The following is a 27,209-nucleotide window of genomic DNA, read 5'->3' as shown; positions in this document are numbered from 1 at the left end:
CACAAAAATAGCTAAGGAAAGAAAAAAAATCCCTCATTAATTTTCTACCCCATAAAAGCTTTTACTAATTCATCTCTGAAAAATCCCCTAGCTATCTAAACTTAGGATCATCAGATATATTTGGAAAAGGAAGTGTTCCCACAATGCATTACAGTGAGCCTTAGAAATATTGCTCAATAAAGGATCAGTAAATATAAAAGTTTGATCTGAGATATTCCAAGGGAATACAGATTAAAAATAAACAAATAAACCCAATCTGAGTATTACCTTTCATCAGTCTAGGAATTAAATTATATCTGAATGTCTTAGAATGCAGATTATTAGAGTCGATTCCTGCTCATGTAACTTTGAAGCTGAACACATCAAGAAACAGAAATCTAAGGAAAGTTAATGTATTTCTTTTTCCCAAATTTTCTTTTCATGAAAGTTGACTGGATGTCATAAAATGGAAATTGTTAAAATAATTTACCCACAACATTTTGCAAGAAAATTTACTGCAGAACCAATTACGTCTTTTCCATTTTCAACTTTCTGAAGATGTAAGTAACAGCTCTGAACTTTTTCTGAGCTACGTTAAACTAGAGATTAACTACTTAAATCTTCACAGCAATCTTTTGGCTTCACAACATACTTAAATGCAGTGTTTATATACATTCCATTCCCCTCTTATTAAGAATTATTGGAGGTAAGTTACTCAAAACAACACTTTATTTAAGTAGGTTTCAAATACCAGAAGATTACATCAACATCACCTACCAGTTATACCACCTTTTTCTATGTTGAGCTTGTCTTCCTTGCAAGAATTCAAATCGAACATGTAACATCCCAGGTAACAGTGTTTCACCATCTGATTCACATGTTCATAGAACTGGCAGTGATACAAAAGGGCTTGAAGAGCAGGTATTCCTGTCTGAGAGAGGCCAGACTCTTCATCATGCACACAAGGACCCTAAAGACATGAATTCACAGACATCACATTAAAGAAATGTTTTACATAGAATAAACTTTCAGAAAAACCCACCCTAACTAAGGCTAATGCCGTGTATATGTGTGTACACTGGTTTGCAGGCTGTAACTAATAAATTCCAAAAATGAAATGCAGATTTTAACATTGAGCTAAATCATATTTTACAAAAGCTGTCATGACTTAGCAAAATCAAGCAGCTATTTATCTCCTGAGAAGTGTGTTAACAGTTAAGTAAGAACTCATGAAAAGCTGTAAATGAGCGGCTTCAAGACAGTAAATGTATCAGTAGACTTTACAATTTTAATGTCTCATTTATATCTACTTACAGATATTAAGCAATGAAAAAGTTTTCTTTAGGCAAAAACAACACTTAGATAAGACTAAATATCCTGAAAAAGTCCTCCTGCCCTAAAGTATACTGTCATTATGCTACATCTAGCTATGTCAATCTTCTAGGAAAAAAGATTACTTTAGAAGGCAAGACATAACCAAGAAAAATTCTCTTTGAAGTATGATTTTCAATTATTTCTTTTTAAATACTGACATTGGGGAAAACTTCCTAGAGTAGTGGATTTATACCTTAAGATAATGGATTCTAGTCATATTTAAAATAAACAGTTAAGTTTACTACCAGTAAACTTAGTTTATTGGTAATAAACCTAACTGTTTAAGTTGACTTAACAGTTTAAGTTGACTACCTTTGTTAAATGTTTCATTGTTGTCTTCCATGTTAAAACAAAAACTAAAAAGTTTTATTAAGCTACGCATAAACTGGTTTAGACTGACCATAAAAATTATAAATGCAAAGAAGGCAGAAGAACTCAAAAATTCAAATCAACTACATTCAGAAAGGCAATTTTAGAGGGTATCCTGCAGTAGTTAAAAAATAAATTAGTTAAAATTATGGAAAGAAAAACTTTCAGTGCTAATTAGAAACTTTCTTTGGCAGTCAGGAGAGAGTAGAGCTGGATTAACTGAAAATAAGTAATTTGAAAACACTATCTATCCTCAAGGGACTGTCTCTCAAACACTTAAGTTCTACTGGATACAAGTTTATTTCCCAATAAAAAAACAACTAAACCCAAAACCAGATACAGTAGAAGCAGTAAGACTATTTTATATTACAAGATAAGTTATTGCCAAAATTTTAGATTGTTACTTTCATTCTTTTTTGATTTCTGTAATACAGAAACTATTTTCACTATTTGCCTTTTACACCAACTAGTGGAGAAGGAGATATGATGAACAGTTTGAGGCAGAAAGTAGCACTTCAAGGACACTATTTATGATGAATTATAAAACTCTACTCATACAGTCATCAATAGACTTAGACCATATTGACTACAGCAAGTGCAAACTTAGGAAATACTGATAAATTTAGTCCAAATTTTACTGCCCAGGATTGTCTTTGCCAGTTTCAAAAGCCATGCCAGATACTTTATTGTACAATGGGGGGCCTTGAAAAAGTTTCTCATCAATTACATTGACAGAGTGCTTGACTTCAGCAATCTTAATACAACACAGTCTGCTGCACTCTTGGAGTACTTTCCACAGCTTGACTTTACTCATGACTAAAGAGCAGCGTAGGAAATTTTTAAAGTGACATATCAAAATGAAATATTATAAAGCAGACCAACTAGACAAAAGTAACACTAGAGACATCCTCATGAAGATACTGGCCTACAAACTCTATTTATATTTCTTTTTCCAGTCCTATTTGCCTAAGAAATAAAATGGTAATGTCCTAATTTGGCTATGGCATAGTATTCCTACTATTCACCAAGATCCATTTAATAGCCCTCATTTTTTTCCTGGCACCAAAGGAAACAGAAAAATCACCTTATTCAGTGCAAGGGAAAAGAGGTACTCTGAAATATAAAATTTTATCCTGGTGGTATGTTACAGTTTTAATTGTTGTTTTTATTTTGAACAGTTTTAATTTACCAGTAACCATGAAGTGTTGTTTGATAACATCTTTCAGCATGAACACTTTTTAAGTGATGAGCAATTTCCATTAAATGAAGTTCTTAATAAAAATCACATTGACTCAAAGCTTCTTTCAATTGCACTGGAATTCATCCAGAATTGTGCAACTGGATTCAATTTTTGTCACCTCACCATAGTAACTGAATTTTTTTATAAAAGGCTAAAAGGCAACTTTTAATAGAGTCTATATTGACAAGCTACAATGGCTGCCCTCTTGTTACCCCCCACTATTATGAATTTAGACAATTACTATTTATATTGATAAATAAGAAGAAGCAAGACTGAAACAAGGGTCAGATGTGTAAAATTCCTTCCACATCCTCTTTTATGATTACATGTAAAGAACAGATGAGACATGCTGTACAATTCATAAGAAATAGCATAATCAATTTTGGGTGCAGCTGAATCATAGATAACTTATCCTAGTAAAACAGCTGGAATGCCTTTCAGCACTAACTTGATCTTCTGCAGAAAGGAACAGATTAAAAATAATATTGCTGTATCTGCAAATTTCTTCAAAAACTAATATACACTGTTCCCATATAGGTAATCTCACACACTGAAAGGAGCAAGACAGACATTAAAAACAGATATGAAGGTCACAAAAATTTAAAAATTGCAAGCTAAGATCCAAACATCCTGATGTACAATGAACTAGACTTGCTGAGAGTAAAATAAGATGACTGACTCAAGAACAGAACTATAAAAGTCTCCAGGGCATCTTATCAATTTAAAAAATGTCTGATAAGAGAAGGTAAAGATAGATAGACTCCTCTCACTGGTATCCAGTGACAGAAGAAAAGGCATTGAGCAAAAACTAAAATACAGAAAATTCTATTTAAACCTAAGAAAAAAACTTTCTATCTGAGGGTAGCCAAACATGAGAAGAAGTTGCCCAGAGACACTGTGGAGTCTCTATTCTTCGAGAAATTCAAAATTCAACTGGAAACAGCCCTGAGCAACCTGGTCTAGTTCACTTTGCTTTGAGAAAGTAGTTGTCTTCAAGAAGCATTTAAATTGACCTATGTGACAAACTGCTTCATCTCTCTTTCAAACCATTTTATAAACATCACATTAACAGAATTTCCACTTCCGCATGCCCCTCAAATCATGTTTTACTTGCATTCCAAGTGTGAGTAAAATAAATTATCAATTTCTATCCGAAAACATTAACAATATACCATATAAGTAAACAAGAGATACTACAGAGATACTACATTCATGAAATGCAACATATATGTAATCTAAATTTGGTTGCTTTATTGAGCTTGCCGAAAATTTGAGAGAAGTTTGTCTATTTATTTATTTCTCTGTCCAAAATGTAACCTTAGACATGTAATTTTTTAAGTTCATATTTTATAGGTATTCTGAAACAACTTTTCATATAAAATTACATCTCTCTGCAACACCATGACTTTTGTTATCAAATGTAATAGTCACTCACTTGCCAAATACAATCTTTTGTGTCTTCTGTAGGGATTGGAATCACAAGTAGATTTTGTAGAATAAAAGCAGCCTGAAAGAAATTAAAGCATCAATATTGCCATCTAGCCATCACAGTTCAAAAAAACACATAAGATTGAAGAGTACTGTCTACACATCATTCCACTGCTTCAGATATATGCTGAAATACACAGAATTCTCATGTTCATGCTGGGAAAAAATAATTAGAAGGATATAACTTCAAAGCCTTCAAACTTCACTTACAAGAGACGTCATTAGAGCATGGCAAAAAAGCAGGCTGGTATAAAAAAAGACAAGGAAAAGATGGGATAGAAACGACAAGGAAACAAATGTATTTCTAAAATACTTTCATCACTGTTCCAGTACAGACAATCATACAGAACAAGCATTACAAGTACTAGGGGAAAAAATCCTGAACAGAAAAACCTAGGTAACTGTTTATGACCAGTCACTCCATTGTCCTTATGTTTTGGGGCTTTTAATTATCAAAAAATAATTGGGACAATGTTTTGGGGTTTTTAATTATCAAAAAATAATTGGGACAATGTGGTGAACCCATTAGGACAGAGACATGTTTAAAATATTTTCCTTTTTATAAATACACACACAGAATGCTTATTTTTCTAATTTATATTACACACACTTCACATGTCTGTGCATGGCTTGAAATTATTTTTAAATATTTTGTCAATCTTTTGTCAATGATGTGAATCTTAAGAGAATATCATTAAGACACAATTTGGAGTTAAATAAAATAATGAAGGACACATTATCAAAGGCATTTCGAGACATAATTTCAAATATTACTTTGGAAAATAAAATTAGTTAAGCAGTAGAGCTGAGGAAAAACCAAGTCACCAAGTGTCAGAGCTTTTCTTATTGATTAGAACAGATGGAAAACCTTACAACTAGAGCTGCAAAAAAATTGCAAATAAAATGTACAGAGCTTAAATCCATCTATATACAATCCTAGTGTTATTCTACCATAGTACAGACCTTCAATTCTCACCAGTAAAACTTAGTGCCTAGACAAATTAGATTAGTTCATGTCTGCAATGACCACATATTTACTGCAGATCAGGTAATGAGTTTGTACCAAAGCATTCATAGATGTTACAAACCAGCGATTAAAATCAGGCTGATTAGTTATGCTTTAGCAATCTATTTATCTTACTGAGTAAGCCTTAGGAGTTTTTATGAGTTCACTTGTATTGTTTATGTCATTTCTGTTTTGAAATAAGTAATCTGTATTTGTTCCTTCTTATGCAATTCCTAAATAAGCAGCTAAACATTTCTATTAATCAGGTAGTGTTTAACTTACAAAGCAGCAGATGTTGTGCAGCGTCAGATAATGGATATATACTATAAAAATACAAAATTTTTTTCTCCATAATCAAAATCTACAAATTAACAATCTACAACAGCAGAAGGACACAAGAAACATACCTCCCTGCGTACCATGCTACATTCAGATTGATCCAGAAGGATGTTTATCACCGTTCCCCACAGGCCTCCTGAAATATTCTGGCAGCTTTCTGCTAAAGCAATACATCCTGTTTCAAGAGATGTAAGAGCTGATCCTATTCCAAGTGCTGTAAATCTGACCTAGTACATATAAGCACAACAGAAAGTGGTATTTCTTACAGTAGTTAGCAATACTTTTTTTTTATTATTATTAAGTTGTATCAACTGAATCTGGAGCTTAAGGGAATAATTTCAAAAGTAACAATCTCTATCAACTGAATCTGGAGTTTAAGGGAATAATTTCAAAAGTAACAACCTCTTTTCCTGTATTTCTCTTGCTCTCTACTCACAACCACATCTAAATTCACTCTGTGTTTATTCACAAAGTAAATAAACAAAATTATGTTTAAGTATTCAAAACTAAGTAAGATAGTCTTTAATATTCCTCATATTTTACCACTTGAAAATAGGTCCATTTAGCAAACTCATGTAATTTAACAGATTCCCATTAAATACATTTGCTCTGAATTTTTAGTTCATGTAAATGTTTCTGCTTTGCAGCTAAGTTCCAGCAATGACAAGGAAAACTGCCAGTGAAATCATGATAGTGATGACTAATGAAAGCATAGAAGACATAAGATATAAGGAAGGATTTCTCAGATGATGCTTATATGGAAACACTCTTCCTACTGTATTATTACTGCTATTTGGGATAGAGTTAGTAACATTTTAAATAATTCGGAACAGCAGTTCTACTATTAAATACATTAATGAATCAAAAATTTTCAAATGCTTAAGAGTCAAAATAAGATATGAAGTTAATATCACAGTAACAAACCTCAGGATCTCTATCTACCCATAAAGGAACCAGCCATGCCAGACCTAGATGAGATAGAACTTGTTCTTCACCACTATCATACGGCAAAGACCAAAGAGATATCCAGTCCTGATTAGAAAACAGAAAACAAGAAATTATTTTATAAATCTTTCAACCCATACCACTGTACTAACAGTGTGAGATACCAACAACTACTAAAACAGTTTTGTATAACACTAATTGCACAGAGGAAGAATAATTTTGTACTTCTCTTTTCATAAGGATTTGACACTAAATCACATTGGTTGTAAACAACAGCCGGGTTTTAAAATTTCTTTGAGACTAAAAATTATTAGTACAGTCTAAACAGTAACACTGTCATACACACAGAGCATGACTAAGAAACACAAGAAAATAAAACTTATCATTATGCTACTATGCATATTTCTCTATAAAAATGATACTAAAAAAAAAAATCGAGTCCACACCTTCATCTATGCATTTATGATCTAAGACTTTGGAGGCTGCTATCTCCCTGCAGTGTACTCAAAGCTCTGTCCCCTCCCAATTTTAATAAACTCTTCCAGTACCTAATATCTTGAAAAATTAGTAGAGAAGCGAAGAAAGAGATACCTGGAATTTGGAGAAGCAGGTATACTGCAATTTCTAGTTGCATGCATGCTTGATCATAAAGAAAGGTTTTCATTTGTGGCTATAACAGATATCAGTAAGACTGCATTTTAATTCTTATAAATAATACTTAATTGTTGAATTTGCTTCAACTGCTTCAGGATAAAGGCTATCTTACTAAACTGACAAATCTAGCCCTCAAACATGTACATGAACACAAAGCACAATATGAATTTTGCTAGTATGTAATGCTAGCTCCTTTTATCTGGTAATCCCTTTGCCATGTATGTACATAGTTTTTCATTTATATACATATATATACACACACACAATCATGAAAGCCCTATGTTATATGAACGTTTAAACACAGGTTAGAAAGTCCGTTGTCTGTGAGGCTGAAGAAATAATGATGCTATAAATTCTTATATTTATTCATCCTAAAGAAAATCCCGATGCTTCATTTTTTTACAAAAAGGAAATTGTACTTTTTCTGAAAGAAGGCCTTTCAAAATCCACAGAATTATTTACAAAAAAATTTCATTCTGTATACTATATCCTGTACATTTATCTAAGATTATATACCAAATGAGATCAATGTGGGTTTTTTTTTGTCTTTTGTGCTTCCAGTTGGAGGGAAGGGAAGAGTAAGCAGTGGTGTGGCTTTAGGAGTTCTACTCAGTTGGAGAGTACCATTCCTAAACCATGACAGAAAGTTAGCATTGAACTTCAGCAGTTAAAATCACTCTGCATAGCCTTCACCAGTGATGAGATAACAACAACTGGAATGCACTCACCATATCCTTGGCTTGAGCCATCATTTCATGAGATAAGTGAAGCAAGCAAAGGACTGTGCTTTTTGTCACCCCTTTTCCCATGAAGGACATGGCATTTCCTCCCCACTCAACATAAAACGATGAGATGACCTAAGAGTGGGGGTACAAGGTCATAACAGCTTTACTGTAAACAGCACACAGAGTACAAACTGTCTTACACACTAAATCATAATTTAAACTCATGAAAAGTTGATAGATTTCTAGCTGAATTGTAAGAATTTCTTTATTTCTGAGTCAGGGGCTCCTGTACATTTAAACTTCTGAACATCTGTGGTTTTTTGATTTTTTTTTTCAAATTAAGATTACAATCAAAGCTTCATAGTAAGCTCTAAGTTGAATAGAAACCTGAAAATTTCTTTCCATGGACCTGAAAGTTCATTTATTGTACCCTGGTTTTCTTTTGCTATGTCTGGAATTAAAAATAAAATTTCTTTTCAAAATTCAAGAGTGTTCAAGTGTTCAATAGAAAGTGAATATATATTTCATTGTGATTTGAAGAAATTTATCAGCTTTCTATATCAAATACTAATAGACAGAAATAAAGGTCAGTGGATTCTAACATAAAATAAATTGTCTGACCAAATAAGTAACCATGCATATTAAAAGGCATGCTGCTTTCAACAAAATATGCCCCAAAATACTTTAAAAAAAACAATCTTAGAAGATACACTTCTAGATTTACTTTTCTCCACAAAACACAGTGACTTAAACCTCTGCATTTTTGCTGTTGTTCTTCCTTTCAGGGTCCCAGCCTGCAGAAGTTTTTTTATACCCACTTTCTCCATTCTTCTCCAAAAGAAACCCACATTTACTTTCATATTTAGGTCAAATAAAACTGCCTAATTCTTCTGAACAAGAGTTTACACATCACAAATTGATTGCATGCCATAATATTTATTATTATATTTTCCAGTAATATTCGTTCATTTGCATGACAACATCTATAACCTTAGTGCCATTTTTAGTCTACACTTCAAGTGACAGAGCTCATCTAATAAAACAGGTCTAAAATGTTTACTTCCTTCTACTCAAGAAATCTTGGCAAGTTAAGGCCCCTAAAACACTGTATCTTTTCTTCATCAGATGTACTGGTATTTGAACTAAAAACTTCTAAAAGTGTATTACTGAAGTTGTTAATTCTGTTAAACAGAAAGTCAGCATTATGCTTTTCCTTTTAAGAAGGCTGGAGTTTTCAAAAGACATCATTTTAGGAGCAAAAGCTCCTAAAATGTAGCTGTCCACCATGTCCATGGATTTGGAAAACATAGAAGAACACTGAAAATAAAAATGAAATTTTGTCTTTCAAGGAACTGCAGCAGCTTGAATTACTTCTTTTCTGCTTTCTCTGTGTTAACAACCTACTCAACAAGCTAATCATCTTCTCCCAGACCACCTTTCATATGTGGATTTTGCCTGGGGGAAGTTATCTTGGATTTTTCCTCTTGGAGTTTCAGTTATTAAAAAAACCACATATATTTTTTATCTTGCTTAAAACTCCAGTCACTTTGTATTACCTCTTAAACCACTGATGGAAGCACATGTAATACAACCAATCTTCACAACTACAGACACACATCACTCAATCTAGTCTCCATATCATTCCTATTTACTTAGCAGGAAAAAGCATCTTTCCCACACCTATAACTACTGACAACATTCACCAGAAGTACACCGTAAAAAGCATAGTGTCATTAGTTACACAGTTCTTCACCAGCATTCAAACCAAAAGCTAAGTAAGAACATAAGCTACTCACCTCAAGAAGACCTGTTAAATATTTCTTACAAATTGTGACAGGTTCAACTGCAGCAGAATAGGAACTCCAGCCTGGAAGTGCAGTAACATGAACCATTCCTTGTAACGTTCTCTCCAGTGACGGGAGTCCATAAAAATGTGGTGCATCTGTTAGCCTTAAGCACTGAAGCAGCTTCAGAGCCAGCTCTGTTCTGAATGAGCCAGCAAGTTCCAAGCCCTCTCTGGATTAATTGTAAAAAACAAAACAGATGAACCATCAATATGAAGCTGTTAGCAAGAATCATTTTGAAAAAGGCCAATGGCTCATTCTTCTTACTGTTAGCTTGTGAGGCTCAGCATCTCAATTACTTAATATTACATTATGCACAGAGCAATATGAAATCAAATTTGACATTTCTAGCTTTACCCCAGTTCTGAAAGCATTGCATCTGATTACAATGAAATTGCTTAACTAAAAAAAGACAAATGAGATAAAACTCATTATTAAGGAGCACGCTAAAAAAAGAGCTAGAGATTGAGGACAACGGATGACACATTGAGAAGAGCTGCAAAACTCAGTAGTTCCTGAATCACACAGTGTCTAGAATATTCTAAGCTGGAAGGGACCAACAAGGATTGTCAAGTCCAACTCTTAAATGTATGGCCTGTTACACTTAAGTTTGATCTGATTCAAGAGACAAGTTTAAAAACATTTCCTGCAAAAAACCAGTAAATCTAGAATTAAGCAGATAAAAAATATAGGAGTGTGTGATACATAACTAGCACGGATTTCTATAATATGCCCTTTTCCCACTGTCAAAACTTTTAGAAAATAACCAAGTGGAAATAATGAAAAAGACAACATTCTGAAAATATTTTCACAAAAAATATTGTGACACTAAGTAATCAAATATTATCTTAAACTACAATTTTAGTAGCTCTTAGGATACATGTGGATGGAGAGATTTAGGATGGGAAAGGTTTTATGAGAAATGTGAAGAAAATATAATGTAAATTAATTTCTGTGTTTGCTCAATTGACAGAAAAAGGTTGGAGCTTCATGCTAAAAGTAGCTGTTGCAAATAGGCCAAAAAGGAGTTCAATGAAAATAAACATTCATTGCTATTTCCAATATTCCAATGTTTTACTTTGCTATAAATACATGCTACAAAATCAATGAAGTTACCATTTGCTCATGCAAATTTGCAGCAGCAAAAAAGAAATAGCCCATCTTCTCCATGCAATCAGTTTAATCATCCATTTGCTAAATGACCACTAGCACATTGTCTTTCAAATTTCCTGGTTAATTTCCAGATTTCAGAGTCAAAGGGAATGTCCAATGCTGATCTTCATTTCAAGAGTGTATATTCACGGTTCAGAGCAATTGAGCCGTGATGTAATGACATTCAAATGGTGACCAAAATTCAGCAGCAATAGGTGTTATGATGCCCAGTCAGAATGACAGAGGCAGGTCCATTTGCACTGTACCTGTCAGTCAGAGACATGGAACAAACTAACACCAGGTTAAAAAGACGAATGAGTTCTTTATCCAGTCGTTGCCTGACAGCAGCCTGCGCTTCATCCATTTCATCCTGCACTTGGGATTCTGGTCGCACCAGGAGGCCCGTAAGGGATTTTGGCTGCTAAAAGAAAAGAATAAAAAACACAGTCACATAATGCATTTTTAAATCCTCTCTTAATGCCTTCATTAAAGCAAATTTTTTCTGTTGAGAACTTACAAATCACATAAATTATAAACCAGAAATTCCATGATTACTTAACTAAGCAGTAACTGCAAAAAGTTTAGTGAAAAATTCCTATAATTCCTATAATCCTACCACTAACTTGAATCTTGAATCTACTAAATGCCATAAAAGAATCTACTGTTAAGGCCTTTCAAATATCTTGGCATTAAGAAGTGTATTATGAAGGATGAAAGAAAACCCAAAGTAATACAGTAATAGGCAGCAATAAAAAATAGATCACAAAAAACCAGAAAACACAGTAACAAAATTAGTTCAGACTGCATTTTGGACTTCTCAGCTGCTTGAAAGACTTCAAATCAAATGGCTTTAAGGTTCTATATTAATGTATTGAATGGGTCATGCTTAAAAAAATTGATAGGCTTCCCAGATAGCAATATAAATTGAAGTACCAGTACTCTATAAGTAATTGAAATTAAATCTCCATTTTTCCACAAATGTTTAGATTGTATTTGCAAATGGGAAAATACAAGTGCATGCAGACTGTATTTGTATACAATGGATGTTTTTGCATTTTACTTAAGTTATACATTTGTAGCTATGTAGCTCAGCACATCCTCATGCAGCTCTGCAGGTAGGCACAGGTGTGTGCAAGTACAGTTATGTGGTCAATCAAATCATGTAAGTATGTACAACAACCCCATTCTTACATTTTTAAGCAATGATTTCAAGATCCACTTTAGATGGTCTGACTCCAGATTTGATTTCTGCTCTCTAAGCAATTTGTTTAAAAATCTTATGACATCTACCAAAAGCTTTTCATCCTCCACTGAAGCTGGAAGCACTTGTAGAAACCTGCAATACAAATAAAAGCTTTCATACTTGTACCTTTTTTAAAGAGCATTTAAAATCTCAGGCTAATAGGACTGGAGTTACTGCAAATGTTAAATTATACGAAGTAAATTCATATATTACACATATAGAAAGCATGGCATTGTATTAGCCCATGATACACAAATATATACAATATACTGTTAATGTTGTTGTTATTATTATGCAAAATAGTTATGCATATTTAAAAATCTATTTGCATATGGTAATAATGGAATTCTGATTAGTAAACTGTAGAGAAATCTGAGCAGAGTCACATAGGAAATAAAAAGTTAATTTAGTATAACAACCTTTAATGGATTCTTGTAGTCCATAGCTTACCTGTTCATTGCTTTCTGCCAAACAAAGCTTTTCAAAGTGGCTCCACAAGGCCCACAATCACATTTTAATGCAAGTCTGTCATTCAGGACATAGAAGCTAAGCCTAGTGAGAGCAGTTCTAACATCCCTGTGGGATGCTGCCTGAATGATCAAACTAAGACAATCCTGCAGCCCACAGTTTGTGTGAGTTATTTTCAATATAAGAATGTCTTCTGAGGAAAGTTTTAGTGAGTCTAAAAATCTGAAAAGGCATAGAGAAAAATTATTAACAGACAATATCTTTACAAACTGTTTCAGAGAGTATTGACTTCTTCCCCTTCCTGCTTAATTGAGAAAACAAAACAGAAATTGGCTTAAAACATCGTTGTTAGCCAATTCTTCCTTCACTAAACCTTCAAAAAAACCAAACCAACCAAAAAACTAAAACAAAACCAAAACCAACATCACCACATGTAAATCATGAGGTGTTTGGAGTTCTTTGGAAAAATGATACCTAAATACTAATTCTTAGTATTACCATTAAGAATATTTATTTGAAATTTAAACCTTCAAGAATATCAAGAGAAAGTCATGCAACTTTATAGCTGGGGGTCTACATAGTAGGAAACAAGAGTCAGTTTCCTAGGAAACCCTAATGACTATAAAGAAAAACAGCCACAGAGCCCATTTAAAATTTTCTGGAATTACCCTGGCTATCAATAAAAGTTAGATCAAGCTCTAGACTTCATGTAAAAATGCAATTTAGGTAAAACATTAGTTGTGACAACATACCTTCATCCTCTTAGGATGTGATCCTTTACATTTAAATGACAGCATTCTCAAACAAGTAACAGCTTGAACTGCTGTTTGAAGTTGAAAACCTATTTAAACTTCATGAAACACTAATTTAATTGAGATATATTGGGACTTAAAATGAAAGATAAAATGGCTCACGTTTCTGTTTCCTTCTCATAATTTGCCAGCTGCAGTAGGTTTTCAATCCCATGGTACCATGACAGATTCCAAGCCATCTTAAGCATATCTGCCACGGGTTTCATAGCCAAGCACTCAGAAGACAATGGCACCACGACAGTATTAGGGCTAACTACATGATGAGCAGTGATCCTGAGTGGGAGATGATACCTAAAAATACACAAATAACAAGAACAATTTTTTTAAAGTTGTTGGTGAGAGTTTTTTGTTTGTGCATTTTTAAATGAAATGCTTTATTACAATCAGCTTGTAAATTTGCAAACAAAGTTTTTGAAACTCTTTTACAGAGAACAAAAGACATGGAGAAAAAAATCCCTATTTAAAAATGCTGATTTCATCATCATAAAAATGCTTTGATCAAGTTTTCCTTTCATTCTGCCACTTCCATACTTCAGGAAGGACAGCAAATGGAAATCAGCAGTTAAGCGTAAAACAATGAAAACCAATGAACCAACCAACCAACCAGCCAGCACACACACATACCTTCTAACAATAGCAACAGGTAAACTGAAGGCAGGTACCTCAGTATTATTACTGGCTATGCCATCAGCCCTGCAAGAGATTAAGTCATAGTTATTACGCTCTATTTTAACATTTGATTTTCTCCTAATACTACACACATTATTTCCTTCTTATTTCTCCCTTTAGCTAGATCTTTAGTAACCCATTGGTGAATAATTTGTATTAATGAACAATATTTCTTCATGATTATCCACTATAAAGATATTTCTTAAAACACACCGATATGGAATATTTATTGGAGACATACTGTACATTAAAAACTCTGTATACTTATTTCCCTTTTTCTGTTAGGGAAAAACCACACATTATAAGTATTTTCAGTATATTTCACATGTGTGAATTCTAAAAGCACATTTTTCATGCACATGCAGGTTTTAAATAATAAAATATCATAAGCAGAGGACTGTTGCTTTAAAGACAACTGCTACACTTAAAAGCTAAAATAAATAGAAGAATTCTAATTAAGTTAAAAAAACATTTCTACAGCTAGCTATTTGATTTGTATAGGTTCCATTCATGGAAAAGATGGATTACAGACCAATCAAGGTTTTTTGAAAGATAAACTTAAAATTAACACTAAGGTATTCATAGTGCAAATATATGTCATGTAGGCCTCCAGAGCATGTAACCCAATTATCGAAACAAACTGGACTATAAATATGCAATTTTGGATCTATAACAGTTTGGGGCACAACTTGTCTGGAGATATATAAAAATTTATTTCTATTAAAAACTTAAAATTTGTCTAGACAGTATGCTATTAAACAAGTGGATTTTCATACCATGTTTCTGTTCTTGCTACTTCATCAAATAACAGAAGACAAAGCAATACTGCAGTTTCAGTTAAAACAGCACAATCACTTTGGAGTATCAGGGAAACTGAATAAAATAAAGATATTTAAAACATGTTAAGAAAAAACTGATACCTAATGCTACATAGAAGAACACTAGTTATAAGAAACTGCTTTCCACAGTTTCCTGCCAACACTTTCAACACATGCCACAACATGGGAAAACTAGCACACTGTGATTTATCATTTAAATATCAGAATCTGATACCATGAAGTGATCCAAAGTTCTTAAGAAGGTATCTAACCATCTTTTGACAGGGGTATTACCGTGGAAACACAGTTCTCACCTCTGAACAGCAAAAGCAGTAGAGAAGGTTCCTGTGCTAGGGACAGGCGAACAGCTGGGTCAGCACACACAATTTTGCGTAGGAGTGTCAGACACGGTACCACTATGGATTCCATTAGCTGCAGGAACAGAGAAAAAGATTAAATAAATACAACTATCAGTAAAATTTATTATGATGCACTTTACACAGACTGTCCCACTATTAAGTAATATATTCCATCATTTGTAAAAGAGAAGTCTAGAACTTCCTTAGACAAGCACGTTTCAGCTAGATGACAATCTCATTCTTAAAGAAAAATATTTACTTTTTGATTCATTTTATTATTAATTGATGGTAATTTTATTTGTCTTTATTTGGCTTCATAACAGAATTACAACCTTTGCTTTCAAATTATAGAATTTTAAGACATATATATGTAAGCTGAAGGATTTAAAAAAACACCAAGTGTTTACAACCATCTAAGTTTATTAATTAAAAAAAAAATGTAAATAGTTTATCATATCACACTAATTTTCTGGGTCCCAGTTTGTCAGATCATGAGAATAGAAAGCAGTTTCCTAAAAGTCAAAGTACTAACAATGGCCAAAAATACAACCAAAGTCACAGCTCCTAAGAATGAGAAGAGAGTATTTCTTTCACAGTATCATTACTTTACCTATGAGTTTCTGCCTTTAAAATTTGTTTTGTAAACAGCATCAACAAATACATTTTATTTTCAATCCACATGAATGAAAGCCCCTACTTATTTAGTATTGAAAGAATCTTTTGCACAGTTATATATAAAGCCTTTTTTAGATGCTGATTTTTATTTCTACAACTTCTTTTATTTTCTTTTCTCAATGGCCACTTTTCTAAGAACACGTAAGATTTTTTTGTTGATTTTTCTTTGATATTGATTTTATTAGTAAATTTTAAAAAAATCATTTAAGGGGAGAACCAAGGATCTGGACTAGATTCCCTCAGGATAGTGTCCTAATGTCACACGCCCTAGAGAGATGTTGCCTGCACCCTTCCTGGATTAAATTAAACTTTAAAGTATTATTTTTAGCCCTTTATAAAGTTCATCCTAAACTCTTACTTGATTATGAAGAATCTGCTCAGGGCAATATATTTCCCATGCTTGTCCTTCTTTATTATTGAGCAGTATCTACTCTATACCCAAACCAAACCAACAGTTGCATTACTTTCTCTCTCTAAAGAAGGTACTATAAAATTGACATTAAAAAAAAAAAAAACTATATTCAGAAATCTGAGGAACCCAATATTTCAATTTCTTCAACTGTATTAGAACAGCTTACTGAAGTACTTCTATACAAGAGATCGTAAATTGGACAAGACATTCTTTAATGCTATAGGGATAATCTTAGCTATGGATAATCTGGGGGAAAATCTGCTATTTCTGAAGAAGTAATTTTCATTACTTTGACACAAAAAAAAGCAAGTCCACTAAATATCAAGCAGCTCTTTTCTCTAGAACATTTTTGGAAAAAAAGCCATTACTACATGAAAATTTTAATGATTTCTTAAAAAACATCAATATTTCGACTGCTGGTATGCAGTAACAATACTGCCAAGAAGCCAAAAAACTTTATCTACTGAAGTTACGTTGAGCACCTTCTAGTTTAAATGTGCTTACATGAAAGGATTTCAAGGAATGAATTCCAGAAAAAAATAACTCAAGCATCAGAGTACCCATATATTACAAAAACAGAAAGCTCCATCATCTACACCAAGAGATCCTCCCTGGTGAAGTGATCTTCTATTGGTCAGAAAATTATTTATACCTGAAATTCAACCTGACACGTTTACAATAGCACATCATACAATTGCATCTTATTTTTAATATAATTTCCTTCAAAATTTAAGTTTAATAGAGACTATTATGCATAACATTTTGCTTTTTAACAGTCATTAAAATTTTCCTGTACTCTACTGAAATAGTTTTCAGGGAATTTTTGGCACATTCCAGAACCTCACTGTACACAATTCTCTGGCTAACTCTTCTCATAGGTAGGGAAACCAATCTTCTCTCATTAAGAGAGATGCATCATCAAAACTAGAACAAAATACATATTTTAATTGTTATTAAACACCTGTATTAATGCACAAAGAAAAGTGTTGCAAGTCTAGAAAAAGGCAGACTCTGCTGCTGTCATGCTGTGCAATGCTTGCAGAAGAACATCTAACAGTACTTTTACCTTGCCATCCACGTGTACACACTCATTAAGGTAGGCCAGTATCTTTTCTATCACACCTAACTTTTTCAGAATGTCATGCATTTTGGTATCTGTAGGAAAAGCAAAAGACAGCAAGAATGACTGGTTCCACACAAATTTAATAAAAAATGCTTAGATTACAAACCCTTGCTATCTACAGTAAGTTTCTAATACTACCAATCAATTAACAGTAATTCAGATCTCTAGCAAAGAAAGTCTTCTCCAAGTATTTTTACCTGACTATAGGAGCCTCTTGAACACCAGATTCTTAAACACATTACATAAATTCCCACAAGAATTCCACACTGAAAAATTACAGTAATCCCAATGCAACTCAATTTTAGTCAAACAAGTATGTCACTTCAAATATTTTAAAACACTTTAACCATTTATTATAGAATTGAAAATGGTATTTACTTAACCACCATGAGAGTATTTTCCACTGATATCACCATTTAAAGTAGCTGGTTTAAGAATATTCAACAACATAAACAGCAAAAAGGTATGACATTTGAATTGGTTGGGTTGGTTTATTTGTTTTTTAATAACTAAAAAGTGATCCTTCATATGAAATTTGTCCTGATAAGACTGCATTTTTTCCTTCACAATTTCATCCTATGTTTTGTTCAAATTTTGAAACATCTGAAATTTTTTGCAGTCATAAGTACATATGTTTTATGAGACAAAGTAGATACACTTCCTCATTTTTGTGGCAATTTTTCCGACTATTTTTAATATTATCTAAGATTTCACCTCCCATGGTGAAGAATTTATGTGCTCTCATTAGAATCCAAATTCCTTGAAGAAAACATTACTCAATTAGAGTTTGAGTATATAAAGACATCAAGCTGTCTTTGAAACTCTGCAGTTATGCACCAAGTGAAATTGCTCTAAAATTGCTTACTTGCATTGTAATTCAATCACTTCTTTTTACCAAAATTCATGAAATAAAAATCGCAAAGAGGACCCTTAGCACAAGCATACAGACAACCTAGCAAAACTTCAAGCTCACAAATGACCAGCACATGAATACAAATTTTCTGAAGAATTTTACCTTCTAAAATAACAACCAGCTGCTCAGCTGCAGACTTCCGTAAAACTAGGTCAACAGCATCAGAAGTCAAAATATCATACAGCTTTTCAACAGTTTCTGCCTAAAAGTAAAACAATATTAGATTTGCATCCAGTATGCTGGATGCAAAACAAGGATACAAGGATACCAGCCAAATTTCCTAACAGGAAGTAGAAAAGAATGTCTTAATTCTTTATTAGAATGTATTTGATTAGATACTAGATACATATAAGAAGAAGTGTTGCAAAAAGATTGTAACCAATCTCTAATAACATCTGTGGAATATGAAAACCAAACCATTTCTAGTGCATCATAGCTGCAGACTTCTAATAAATAACGCCTAATTTATATAGGACTGCAGAATCTTAACACTATACAGAAATGCTAGAACATGCTTTAAAGTCTGTAAAGGGGACTGACTTTTTGATGGCAATGGAGCCAAGCATCTAAGCATTTGCATATCATATTCTTAATCTGAAAGTATTGAAGGGAAGGAAGAAAGGAGAATAAAAGGGAGATGAGAAATCAGAAAGTAAAAAAAGAGGTATTTTCTTGAGTCATACACTCATGATTTGCTTTACACTTTGCAACAGCAGCAACATTAGGTAAACACAGACATAAGTTTTCAATCTGTTTTAAAATATTTCATATTAAAAATTATTTGTGTCTGTTTTAGTAAAAATTTGTTTTGTGGAGAAAAAATGTAGGAAAAAAATCTAGAAAAAAATCAAACTCTATCCATGCAGAATGAAATTGCTATGAACAGACCAGGCCTGTGTTCTCTGCAATCAAATCTTTTCTGCAGAGAAGAAAAAAAGGAATTATTTTTTTCTTAGTGTTGCAAATGGTAGCATAAGAACTACTGTTTCAGTGCACACAGAAAGAATACACAACAGATTTCTTTTTATGAAGCAAGGCAATTTGTATAAAATATTGCAACGTTCTGAAAGTGGAAACTCAGAGGCTGGACAGGTAGAAGAGCAAAATTTAGAGAGTTTACTAACCTTAATTATTGAGTTCACTTTATCATCCAATTTTAGCTCCAAAACTCCCTCTATAATGAATAAGTTTGAAATGCTGGAAAGGACATTACCATTCAGGCACGGGCGTTTCAGGTTTGCCCCTTCTTCATTAAGAACATGGAATGCTAAATGTTTAGCAGCTACAGAACGAACCCTAAATGAACAAATACTTAATGTAAATATATAAAGCACTCATTCTGGAAAAGTTGAGCTGTATAGTTAGAGATTAATTAGTTTTAAAAGTTAATATGGGGTGGAAGTACCAAATTCAGAATTGGTTAATCAACCTTTCAAATCCAGACACAGCATAACATTTAGGAGAAGACATTGTTGTCATCAACATGAGAAGATGTGCTGAAATGCTCCAGAGCATTACTTACAGCTGCTTTTTTGAGAAGACAAGGCGCAGAGCAGCCTGTAGTCTGGGAGTTCCTGGGAGAATGCCCTCTCCTCTGTCAGAGCTTGTTTCACTCAAAGAGAGGATGCATTTACCTAAAGTATCTTTTGTGTCAGCATAACCCTAAGTGAAACAAACAACAAACAAAAATTTCCAGAATTATAAAAATCCACTCATTAACTTAGCAAATTAGACAAGGTAATCAATTCCATTTTAGGGTCTAAGGGAGGGTGTGGAAGGAGCAATATAAAAAAACAACTATGCAGTTATTTTTAAGAAAACATTCAAATTCTGCAGATTAATATTCCTCTGTGGAAAAAAAAAATGATCCTTTATATAAATGAAAGATTTCTTCACATGGTTCAGAGGTGCTTTGACCCAAAGCTTCACCATTCAATCTGTTAACATGATTCTGCTCTGTAAGGCCAGTTTCCATTTCAATAAACAAAATTTAGTCCCTACAAGAAACTTATTTTAAAACATTAAATTCTATTTTCAGATCTTCATCAAAGCATTTTCACATACAGACAAAAGGGAATCAGTTATATCAAGTAATGATATTGCAAACATTTCAAAAGTAGAGCAAAATACAATGCATTTTATATGCATCTGGTAAACACAGACCTCTGGCATACCCTACTCTGGAATCTATTGTAAAAAGCCACTATAGGCTACAGAATAGAGGGAAATTCTACTCTCAAAAATTTCTCACAAGTTTAGCCTACATCTTATATTAAATCTCCAACTATTTAATCTTGAATGTCAATCATTTGTAGGATATATATGCAGGTAACATAAAAAAGCTCTAATGACTGCTTGAGAAGGCTCTGTAATAACCCTTCCCCCCTTCTCTTTCAAGTTCTCAGTGTCTTTCCTCTACATATTTTTCTTTCTGAGCCATCTATTTCATGGCCCATCTTACTTGCAATTTCTCCCCAATTTTGCCTTGATTTTCGTGCAACTTGCATATAGAGAAAAGTTATATAAGCTACTTTTTCAAATTAGGGCAATACTGAGGCGCAGGCAATTAATGAACACACAGCAGGGAAACAAGTAAGTTGGTATAATTATTGAGCGTGATTTTTTAGGGAAAATGAAGACAAAAGGTATACTTGAATTTATCAGCTAAGAGAGAAATAAGGCAAAAAAACAGATACCAGGCAAACGCAGCAAAATAATCTGGAAGACTAAGGGCAGACCAGAATAAGGAAATTTCAAGTACCAGTAAAAGAACAGTAAAGAATCCAGATGAAGCAATTATGCTGAAAATCCAACTGAGAAAGGCAGAAGTTCCATTTAGATCAAGATGAGAGTAAAAATAATGAAAATTAAATTTGTACATTGCTGGAAACATGAAGACTAAGGCTTAAGGGATACTTCTATAATACTGGAAACAAAACCACCAAAAACAAATATCTAAAAAAATAGTTTAGGCTGATTGCTATTTTTGGAGCGTGTATTAGATCTGGAAACTATTATTACAGAGGAGGTACAGTTTTCAAATTTAGGACATGGGGGACATTCCAGTAATTATGAATGCTTTAATCTGTACTTGCATTATCCATTCATATCTTCAAACCTTTTAAGCCTCAGTTACTACTGGTTCATTTGTGCTACATTTCAAATTTCATGCACAAGTAATACCAGGCTAAAATGTGTCTACAAATTCAGTGTACTAACAAACTTTGCTGATATTAGAACACCTATAAAACATTTCTCCATTTGACACCTGATAGAACAAATCTGTAGGTATTCTACTGTTTATCTATTTTCCATCTGCTACTTCTATCTGTTATTTAACCTGATATACATGATTGCATACATCAAATTCAGATTAAAGCACTTAGAAGTACCTGTAAAACAGGAATAACAGGACAGAGGGCCTCAATAAACTTGTTCCAAGTCAATGCTTCCATCATTAACCGTCCTTGCAACAGATAGATCAGAATAGCCTTGGCTGTAGAGTTCACCTGCTCAATAACAAAAAAACCAAACCACTAATGCAACCACCAATGTGTCGAAGTCAGTTTGTCAATGCTGTAATTAGAAATGTTGTACAAAAATGTCTCAAAGAAAAAATATTGTTACTGCAGAACGCTACACTTAAATTATCAGTTCAACTCCATATTAAGTTGTTCAAAAAGCCTCCAAGAGAAAAACACAAATAGTTCTGCCTAAAGAGCACATAATCATTTTCTCCTTAGAACTCTGGTTCGTCTTTTCTGAAATAAAATAAATCATTACTTAAAACTTCTACACCTATTGGTCCCTCTATCTTGCAGGTAAAAGAAATTCTGTCTCTTTTCTTTCCTGATCTTGCCTTTCTGAGGCATTTAATTCCCTGTCTATTATATGCTTCTGAAGACACAGAAAGACAAGAGACTTCAAGCCTATTACGTGGCAAATTCCCTTTCCTGAAGCAAAGAGTCAAACTAAGAAGGCTACTGAATATTTCAAGCTGCATCATAATTCATCTGAAGTTCTCTATCAAAACCAAACAAGCAATATGATACAGCACTTACACTGCATTAATGTATCCAGTATATAAGCTACATAACATGTAATATTAGAGTATTTACAAGCTAAAATTATTAATGCAATGGGAACATAGGAAAAAAGTCCAGCTTATCAGAATCAACTCTTCCTTATATAGTGTGAAAACACCTACCTTCAGCAGCTAAAACCCTGCATTTTATGCCAGAGCTAAAAATCCTCTCACCCCAGGCAACAAGGACAGCCTTTAATAATATCACTCTAGCCTGTCTTTAGAGAAAGACTGGCTTTATAGAAGCATATGGCAAATATAAAGCCTAACTTGAAATACAAGGTTCTTGTCAATTTTTTTCTCAATGTCACATGCCTAAAAGATTAAACTGACACTTTATGAACACTTAAACAGCAGCTATACAGCAAGAAGTAATATAAATTAAAAAATACTTGGATACGATGTTTTTTAATCTATTTTGTTAGAAATATAATAAAAATGCACTATGAGGTAGAAAACAAAATGTGACAAATTTGTAAATAGGCACTATCTCTGATTCTTTTAATTCAGCATCAATTAAAATCTATTTCTTTTGCTTGAACATCCACTAATATAAAAAACTCTGTCTTTTTAATAACATACCCAATAGAGTAGCCAAAATTAATGCTTTCCTTGCAAAAGATAAATTACATTCAAAGCATAAACACAAAGCACATTCTCAAAGACATTTTATTTCTCTCTTTAAAATGCTTACATCTAAAAAAATCACTTTTAAATGGAACTGTGCTTAGTACTGAATTAAAAAAAAAATCTCATTGCAGTAGATAAGCTAAAAATATATAAATAATTTGGTAGTCAATGTTCTTTCTGACCGTAGGGATATTATAGTTCGGCTATAAAGGAGCTGTTATAAAGAACATAAGTAACTTTACTGTCCTCTCACAACTCCCTACTTAGCTCTATAGGCTACTGGATGTATGTTAAGCAGTCATGCATATAAATGAACCCAATGGAAATTCGTTCCTATTATACAACATTATAGAACAGTTCTATAATAGTCCAGTTACTATATTTAAATACAGATGTTTGTGGTGGTGAAATACAATTTTACAGCAAAGACTTGCATATTTAAAGTGTCTTTTTGTTCCTCAGCCATTTCAGAGGTTACCCCACTTTTACAAAACTTGAGACTTCAGAGTTCGTGTTTCCCATAAATGTGAAGCACCATACTTACTTTCTCATCATACCAACATTTTACTAGGGCTGAATATTACAGGAAAAAAGTAAAAAAAAAAAAAAAAAAATCACATTTAATTTTTCATTGGTCTTTATTACAGTTAATAGCATCCTATTCACATAATATTATCTTGTCTCTGAATTAATTGTATAAAAAAAAAATCCTTCCATTTACTACAACCTTACTATTTGCATATCTTTTCTGTATGCAAGAAACCATATTTGGTCAAAACTTCAGGTAAGCATTAGACCACTATGAAGAATATCAACACCGACTCTGTGTGCACATCAACTTACAAACGCAGCCAGCAAACACCATACCTCATTCTTATCTTCCTGAAGGCCAAATGTGCAGATTTCATACAACACTTTAGGGTGCAGAAGAAAATGTACTCCCTGGCAGACTGAAGGCACGGGCTTCGCAATATTATGGATACCTAGACAGTCCTTCAGTAAAAATACAGTTGGTTAGTTTAAAAATTCAAGTCAGTCTCCACTACCACATGTTGCTATAGACAGACCAAAGTTGTCATGCAGTAAAAGACTTTTTCCATGCACTTTGGAAGACTAGTTTTGAAATCTAAACATGACAGCCCTGGAAGAAACACAATCTGTTTGGATCACTGATTGAAAACTCCTGTTACTACACAGGACTAAGAAATAGAAAATAATTTTGGTTTTATTTTGAATAATTGTGAAAATAAATTTGAAAACCTGTATATTACATTAAATAAGACAATGTTTGACATTAGATTAAAATATGAAAAAGGTAAAACAGGGTGGTAAAAATTTTGCAAAAAGAGCAAGTGTCATTCAGTGGAGATAGGCGGTTTTTCAGAGAGACCAGCTCCAGCATATTTCTATATTAGTGGATTGTGCTACAAGCACACTAGGTATAGATTATATCCATTATAGGAAATGAAAGTTTCATTCAAGTATTATATCAAAATACAAAAATTATTTTTCTTTTGTAAGCCAATATTACGGAATACCCAAAATGACCCAATAAATATGACATTGCCATTCCCAGCATAGGGTACAGCCATACCTTTAGGAAGTTCATGCTCTTTATCCCTTGGGCTATCACTACAAAAAACTAAGGCCATGACAAAATACCCATGTTAAAAAAAAAAACAAGACATGCACAACACAGCTCCAGAACAGGGAAAAAACCCCAAAGAAAACAAAACAACAAACAATATTAGGAGCATATAAGAGGATTTACACGTTCTTTACATATAATTTTTAAGTGCAGTACCTGCAGCCTAACCTAACCAAGTAGATTTAATACCAAGAATGTAACAGCAAACTGCTTTTTCAGCATATAACACAGTAAAGAGAATTTGTATCAAAAATGCTTTTAATGACAAAACCATATAACATGCATTATTGAGTGCAACACTAAGAGTGTTAAGTAAGCATTAATTCAAACCTTAACCACTTCCAAACAGCAGTGATAGGCTTCAGCTTTTATATTCAACAAAGGATGAGACAATAGATGGAGAAGCAACTTCTGACCCTTCACCTGAAGCAATGAGTTGGCTTCGGCAGACTTCCAACTAAAAATGAAAAATAGTTAATTAAACCAATTTATTTTACAGTACCTAAAGATGCCTACAAAAACTTTCTTGTTACATTTCAGGATAATCTCTGAAAAACACTTCCGGTAATGGTATACACTCTGGAAAACAGTAAAAATTTCAGAGATGACAACATATTTGCCAAAATCATAGTATCAATCTTTGTGCTTGTATGTTTTTATTTTTATTCTTTTAAACATGTAGGTAATCAAAGACCATAATTTTTCAAAACTCTCTCATCAAAATTAAGAGCCTAAAAAACACTGATCTTCATCTGAAATATAAAATTATAATATAAAATTCTATTGAGTTTCAGTAGACATATTTGATCATATATATGATTATAAAAACACCTGTGGTTTTAGAATTTTTTCAGTATAGCGGTTAAAGTCCATCTCATTATCATGAAGGGAATTGATATTAGTTAAAGAATTGAATTTCCTATTGCCTGAAACACCAACCAAACCATGATAAATTCTAAAAGTATTAGAACATTGAAAAACATTTATACATTTCATCCTTTAGAACATTTACTGGACAGCAATTAAATGCAGTCTCTTTTGAAAACAATCCCAAAAGTCAAGTTCTGAACCAGTATATAATTAAATTTTTGTTCTTCAAGAACTTTTTCAGGCACCATAAGGTAACTTATTCTTTAACTAGAGACATGGAAAAATCGCAAAAGCAATAAAAATAGGCTGTTTAATAAATGAGATGCCATGTTGTGATATAAAGCATCTACAATAAAGGAAGTACTTTAGGATTTCTGAAAGTAAAATGAAAGTCAATTATACAAATAGGGCAAAGGATTTTCAAGAAAACTGAAAGACAAGTCAAAGCGTTTAAGATTGCTTCCTTATAAATCACATACTTTACACACAAAATCATAAAAGCTTGCACATAGAATACAATTAACTTTTTAGCAACTGAAAGGTAGTTTTCAAGAAATCCACCACAGAATGGCACAATCAGCCTGTTCAATGGCTAAAAGAAAGTAATTGTTCCTACAAGGAATAAAGAAATGAGGCCCTATTTAAGAACCCTTATCCACAAAAAAAAAGTCACATTTTCTCAAGCAGAATTTTAAATAGTAATGTACTCACATATTTGAGCATATGTGAATGCATTCTTGAAGCAAGGGAAAGTGTAGGTGGAAGGGAAGACTACTCAAAGCCTGATCTGCCAATTCTAGTAATTCAGAAAGATTCTTGTCCCCCTGTGAAGTAAAATGAAGAGGAAGACTGAAACTAACAGAATTAGAAAAATTAAAAGTATCCAATACAACTGCACAATATTTCCAAATGTATCATAATTGAATACTAAGTAGGTTTTTCTTCAGTCTTTCACGGAGAAGTTTATAATTAACTAATCCAATACATTCCAACAAAAAAAAATTTAGAACCTCTTCTGGGGAGCTGAAAGCCCTTCAGCTGCTGAGTCCAAATAAACTTCTGTTAAACTCAGTAGGTATAATGTGTCTAACATTTCACAGCATGAACACTTTAACACTATTCAAATCACTTTGAATACAAAACACTTCAAATCACATTTTTTAATCAATATGTATTTTATGTGAGAGAAGCATAATAAAAGATTTAACTATTAAACTTTAAACATACCACTATTAATAAACAAGTCAGATTTTTTTTTTAATTTAAGTACATATGTCTTCATCATATTTGCTTACCAAATACATTAAACATGAGCCATTTAAATTTGATGGAGTAAATTTCATTGTAAAGGGAGTTTTATGAGCAAAGTA

General features: G+C 32.9%; 1 protein-coding gene across 3 annotated transcripts in view; it reads right to left on the bottom strand.

The window, feature by feature from the left end:
* Positions 1-27,209, bottom strand: part of RTTN (rotatin) — a 78,225-nt gene that overhangs the window by 32,967 nt on the left and 18,049 nt on the right. For 2 of the 3 annotated variants that reach the window (XM_059857439.1, XM_059857456.1), the window contains exons 13-33: positions 26,551-26,663; positions 25,300-25,426; positions 24,189-24,314; positions 22,000-22,119; positions 20,130-20,269; positions 19,732-19,903; positions 18,710-18,809; positions 17,638-17,726; positions 15,440-15,557; positions 15,084-15,180; positions 14,263-14,331; positions 13,741-13,929; positions 12,809-13,048; positions 12,307-12,451; positions 11,382-11,536; positions 9,916-10,135; positions 8,123-8,251; positions 6,720-6,827; positions 5,864-6,022; positions 4,398-4,469; positions 757-949 (exon numbers count right to left, since the gene is read on the bottom strand). In XM_059857439.1, the coding sequence (XP_059713422.1) occupies positions 757-949; positions 4,398-4,469; positions 5,864-6,022; positions 6,720-6,827; positions 8,123-8,251; positions 9,916-10,135; positions 11,382-11,536; positions 12,307-12,451; positions 12,809-13,048; positions 13,741-13,929; positions 14,263-14,331; positions 15,084-15,180; positions 15,440-15,557; positions 17,638-17,726; positions 18,710-18,809; positions 19,732-19,903; positions 20,130-20,269; positions 22,000-22,119; positions 24,189-24,314; positions 25,300-25,426; positions 26,551-26,663 (2,881 nt within the window). The remainder of the gene's footprint in view (positions 1-756; positions 950-4,397; positions 4,470-5,863; positions 6,023-6,719; positions 6,828-8,122; positions 8,252-9,915; positions 10,136-11,381; positions 11,537-12,306; positions 12,452-12,808; positions 13,049-13,740; positions 13,930-14,262; positions 14,332-15,083; positions 15,181-15,439; positions 15,558-17,637; positions 17,727-18,709; positions 18,810-19,731; positions 19,904-20,129; positions 20,270-21,999; positions 22,120-24,188; positions 24,315-25,299; positions 25,427-26,550; positions 26,664-27,209) is intronic. The other variant, XM_059857448.1, reaches the window with a different exon arrangement.

The sequence above is a fragment of the Haemorhous mexicanus genome, chromosome 1 (genome assembly GCF_027477595.1).
Source record: "Haemorhous mexicanus isolate bHaeMex1 chromosome 1, bHaeMex1.pri, whole genome shotgun sequence".
NCBI lineage: Eukaryota > Metazoa > Chordata > Aves > Passeriformes > Fringillidae > Haemorhous > Haemorhous mexicanus.
This window is presented reverse-complemented; position numbering and strand designations above follow the sequence as displayed.